General features: G+C 37.6%; 1 protein-coding gene across 1 annotated transcript in view; it reads right to left on the reverse strand.

Moving 5' to 3' along the window:
* Positions 1–5,619, reverse strand: part of LOC102487571 (contactin-associated protein-like 3) — a 222,793-nt gene that overhangs the window by 202,755 nt on the left and 14,419 nt on the right. The window contains 1 exon segment of the mRNA XM_027768474.1: positions 3,128–3,411. Within this exon segment, the coding sequence (XP_027624275.1) occupies positions 3,128–3,411 (284 nt within the window).

Here is a 5,619-nt window from a genome sequence, read left to right on the forward strand (position 1 = left end):
CTGTTATTGATTTGCAGTTTTATACCAGTGTAGCCAGAAAAGATACTTGATATCATTTCAGTCTTCTTAATTTGGTTAAGACTTGTTTTCTGTCCTATCATGTGCTCTATCTTGGGGAATGTTCTCTGTGTGCTTGAGAAGAATACCTATTCTGTTGCTGTTAGATGAATGTTCTGCAGATACCTCTTAGGTCTACAGTGTAGTTTAAGTCTGATGTTTCCTTTACTGCTTTTCTGTAGATAACTCATCTGTTACTACTAAGGGATGCTTGTAGTTCTCTACTATTATTATATTAGTCTAAATTTTCCTTTTGATTTGTCAGTATTTGCTTTATATGTTTATGTGTTCCACTGGTGAGTACATGCATATTATAATTGTTACATCCAGTTGGTAAACTGATTTCTTTATATAATGATCTCTTTTTGTCTCCTGTGATAATTTTTTTACTTAAAGTCTATTTTATCTGATGTAATTCTAGTTACTGCACTTTCAGTTGACTTCCATTTACATGGGATATCTTTTTCTAGTTCTTTACTTTCAGTTTGTGTGTCTCCTTAAAAGTGAAATGAGCATATAAGTTGGGTATTTTTTTTAATCCATTCTCTCACTGTATTTTTGTTTGTTTTTGTTTTGTTTTGTTATTTGTTACAGGTGTGGGTGCTCACTAGAAAGAGGAGGAAGTGAAAAGAATCTCTCATTGGGGGAGGACCACACCACAATCCCTTTTCCTCCATTTTACTGTTTGAGATTTTGGGCATGCATACACATGTGCCTCATATGTTTTTCAAGGTGCTAGGTCTAGGACTTGAACCAAGCTCTTGGCCGTGTGGAATCCAGTCACCTTGATCACCATGCCATTTGCTGGCCCGCTCTGTGTTTCTTGATTAGAAAATTTAATCCATTTATTGTAAGGTAATTATTGAGATGTAAAGATTTACCACATCCATTTTGTTGTTTTCTGGTTGTTCCGTAGATGCTTTGCTACTTTCTTCCTCTTTGGGTGTCTTAATTCATGATTTGGTGACTTTTCTCTAGTGCCATTCTTTGATCCTTTACTTTTTTTCCTTTCTGCATCTACAGTAAATTTCTGTTTTGTAGATACCACGAGATTTACATAAAACATCGCATCATAACAAGCTTTGAAAGCTGATAACAACTGAACTTTGATCACATAAAAAAAAACACAAAATATTTACTTACATTCGAACATTTTATGTTTTTGTTGTTACTAATTAAATCTTATATTGTATAAATCTTATATAACATTACTAAAATTATTAGAATTATTAGAATTATTTTTAATAGCTTATAAGTTTTTAATAATTCTTCACACTAAAGATTTAACTGATTTACATACACCATTACTTTTGTAAATTATTCTAAATTTCACTGTATACTTATTTTACCAGTGAATTTTCTGCTTGTTTTTTTGTGTGTGTCTTTGTGTGTTACTAATAAGTATTCTTTTATTTCAGTTTGAAAAACTCTCTTTAACATTTCTCATAAGACAATTTTGGTGCTGATGAGTTCCCTTGGCTTTTTCGTTATTGTTGCTATTGTTTCGATCTGGCAAAGTCCTTTTCTCTACATTTTTTTTTAATTGCTAGAGGATATACATGATGCCTGAGAGAAAAACAAAGGGACAAAGAGAGGGGGAGAAAGCATCCTCCAACAGTCATGCTGCAATCCCTTTTCTTCCATTTCTTCATCCTTTTGGGATTTGGGGCATGCATGCACATGTGCCTGACATGCATTTTTCAAGCCACCAGGGCCAGGATTCAAACCACAGTCAACCATATGGGACCTATTCCACTTAATCACTTACAGGGCTGGCATTCACTCTCCATTATTTTTGAAGGACAGCTTTGCCACAAAAAATATTCTTGGTTAGCCATTTTAATTTTTGTTTTGTTTTATTTGGTTTTGTTTTGCTTTCCTTATCTTCAGAGTGGGAATTATCGTTCCATTGTCTCCTGACCTGTATGGTTTCTGTTAAGAAGAATATTGCGAGTCTTAGAATTATTGTACTTCCCGTATATGTGGTATGCTTCTTTTCTCTTGCTACTTTAAAGATTTTCTCATGGTTTTTATTTTCGAGTTTGATTATAAAATATTTGATATCTCCTGGTTTGGAGTGAATCTGACAGAAGACCTTTGAGTTTGTTTGTTCCTGGATATTTGTATCTTTCCAGAAATTTGGAATGTTTTCTGTTATTGTTTCTTCAAATAAGTTATTTGGCTCTTTGTCATTCTCTTCTGCTTGAATTCCCCTTGAATAACTTAAATTTTCTCCTTTCATCCTGCCCTATTTAAGTCCTACAAATTTTATGTCTTTTCATTCTTTCCCCCAACTGTATTTTTTCAAATTACCTGTCTTCTAGTTCATAGATTTTCTTCTGTTTGATCAATTCTGCTGTTGACACTATTGCATTTTTCATTTCATTCCTTCTTTCTCAGTATTTGATTTGTTAACTAATTTTCATCTCTCCATCAAATTTATTTTTGATTATTTATTGTTTTCCAAAATTTTTAATTGTTTCCCTGCATTTTCTTTAAGTGCACTGAGCTTAAAATAGTTATTTTAAATTTGGAGAGGCACTTCATCAATCTCCATTTCTTATTTCTTATCTTTAAGGTATTGGCCATAGAGCATGTGTGCTTGCTGGAGAGAGACAGAGAGAGACAGTGAGAGGGAAAGTGAGAAATCACCCTTTGGGGGATGTCCATGCTACAATCTCTTCTCTTCCATTGTCCTCCTGGGATTTTGGGCATGCACACACATGCGCCTGGCATGATTGTCAAACTGCCAGGTCTGGAATTTGAACTACAATCAGCCATGTGGGAGTTCAGCACCTTAACTACCACACCACCTGCTGGCTTCCAATCTCCATTTCTTTAGAGTTGGTTATTAGTGCTGTATTTTGTTCTTTCAGTGGTGTCATTTTTCCCCTGATTGCTCTTGATCTTTGTGGTCGTGTATAGTATCAGCACTTTTGGCAAAGTATGTACTTATCCTAGTCTTTGAAGACAGGCTTCACTCTTCATGTTTAGAAATTCTGGCCAGTCTGCCCAGCATGGTCAAACAGTGGTCTTGCTACTGTAGTACCTGCATAGGTTGGCCTGGTACCTGGGCCAATAAGTAGAGGATCTGGTGTCTAGGTTCATGGGTGTAAACCTGAAACCTGAGTCAGCTGAGGCCAGTTGGATCCACAGAAGTGGGTCTGGATCCTGGATCTGTGAGAATGGTCCTGAAACCTGTGTCTGCAGGGGACAACGTGAAGCTTCATCTATAGGGTTGACCTGGAGCTGGAGTCCACTGGGATAGGCTGGAGGCTGGCTTGGCACTGAGGTTGCCCTGAAGCCTGAGTCCATGGAGGCTGATCTCACACTGGGAGAGGCCTGAGCCTGGGTCTGCTAAAGAATGGCACTGCAAGAGTTGACCAAAGGGTGGGGCTTCAGAGATTGGCCTGGCACAGAATAGGCCTGGAACCTTTTCCCATACGTACTGGCCTGGTGACTGTGGCCAGACTACTGACCAGGCATGAGTGTGGGCCTAAAACCTGGGTCTGGAAGGGTGAGTCTGGCCCTGAGCTGGTCTGGAACCCAGGGCTACACAAACTATTCTGGTGCTTGGTGGCCATGGGAGGCTCTATCTGCAAGGTGAGGTCTCAGGCTGAGTACAGGCCTGATATTAGGGCTATGTGCTCTGGTCTGGTTGTGGGTCAGGCCTAAAGTCTGCAGCTAGGGTGACAGCCTGGTGCTAGGGTCACTGAGTTTGATCTAGCCCAGGAATGTGCCTGAAGCCTGAGTCTATGGGTGCTGGTCCGGTGCTAGAATGGGTCTGAACCCCAGGCACTCAAGCTGGTCTGACACTGGGGCTAGTCTGGAATCCAGGGCTACTGGAATTAGCCTGGCAGTGGGCCTAGACACTAAGTTCACTAAGCAAGCCTTGAAGCTTGGGAGTGTGAGAGTCAGCCTGGCCACCAGGGCCTGGAGTCTCAATCTGTAAAAGCCTAGAATCTGAGGTTCTGGGCACCTGCCCAGCACTGGGTTTTACTGGGGCAGACCTGATGTTGGGGTCCAAGGCAAAGTCAGGTGCTCACTTTCTTCTCCTCTCTCCAGGCAAAGAGAATCACGCCCCATGCTTTGCTGCCTGGGGATGGAGAAGAGGGGACATAGGTAATGCAAAACTGCTTCCTGAACTCCTCAGTGCATCTTTTCATATTTATATGCTATGCCTAGGTGCTGTAATCTCTCCTGTTGTTTCCTGAGCTCTTGTGGAGGTCTTTTCATGCGTGAATAGTTGTTCAAATTGCTTTTTCTGCAGGGGATGAACACTGGAAAGCCCTGTTCCACCATCCTGCTAACGTCTGAACCCTTGTCTTGCTTATTCGGGCATAAACATTTTCAAAATAACATTAGAATTATCTCATTTTATTATGGGTTAAGTAAGAGGTGACTAGCATTTTTACATTATTGAAACTGTATCCATGGATAGAAATGTATGCCAACCTCATTACATGTCTCATAGTGTGGTGTAACCTTTCCTTTTTCACACAACTCTTTGTACATTCGGAATCTTCTATAGGCAGAGTCCCTGTTTTCTCTTACTTTTTAATTAATAAAGTATACAAAAGGAGATAATACTGATTATTAAATTAGTTTTAAAAAAATTAGAGTTAAAAAATGTGCACTAATTCTCTTTTTATCTTTTTTCAGATGGTTTTCTTGTATTTTTAGGGAGCAAATAATACCACTTTGACATAATTTGTACTTCTCCTGTTTAATTTCCTTCTCTCATTTAAATATGCTTTACACTTTAGGAAAATAAGTGAAAGTAATGAAATAGGGCTTGAAGTACATACTACTTTTGCAGGGTTACAAAAAAATGAAGGAATAAGAAAAAAAAATTATTGCCACCAAATAAGTAAGTTCCAAATTCAGTCTTTTTGAAACCAAGTTATAATGAAAGGTCCTAATTAGAATTTAAGGACATCATGGTAACATTAAGAAGGAAAGAAGAAAAAATTATGGAGTATTATATTGATAATATGGGTTATAAACTTGAAAACATTTCTATATCAAGTGTGATTTTAGTCAACTATTTCTCCTTAAATGTATGTATGTATACTTCTAAGAGTGAGCCAAACCAAATTTTCTACTTGCTTTGAAATTTTTTCCTATAAATTATTTTTATTTTGCCTTCTTAAGACTACATGATTAGAAGGAACACAGGTGACATGGGCTATTATTAAAGCATCATTGTATGTATGTGTATTTAAATTTTATAGTGGTCCATTCCTATATTCATATTACATTTTATATAAAAATAAAATATTCAAAGTTTATTAAAATTGACATGATATGCTATAAATGAGCAAAGTTACATAAAGAATAAAAATCGATATGTAAATATATTCCCAGACCAGCATGAACCATGGTGGGTAAGGTGTTGGACTCTCACATGGCCAACTGTAGGTCAAGTCTTGGACCTGGTGACCTACTTTCTCTTTTCCCACACTCTCTCTTTCTTTGTCTCTCTCTGGTGAGTACACATGCCCTATAGAAAAATTTTTTTTATAATTATTTTATTTTTATTTATTCATTCATTTATTTTTT

The sequence above is a fragment of the Tupaia chinensis genome, unplaced genomic scaffold (genome assembly GCF_000334495.1).
Source record: "Tupaia chinensis unplaced genomic scaffold, TupChi_1.0 Scaffold146604_1, whole genome shotgun sequence".
Classification (NCBI taxonomy): Eukaryota; Metazoa; Chordata; class Mammalia; order Scandentia; family Tupaiidae; genus Tupaia; species Tupaia belangeri.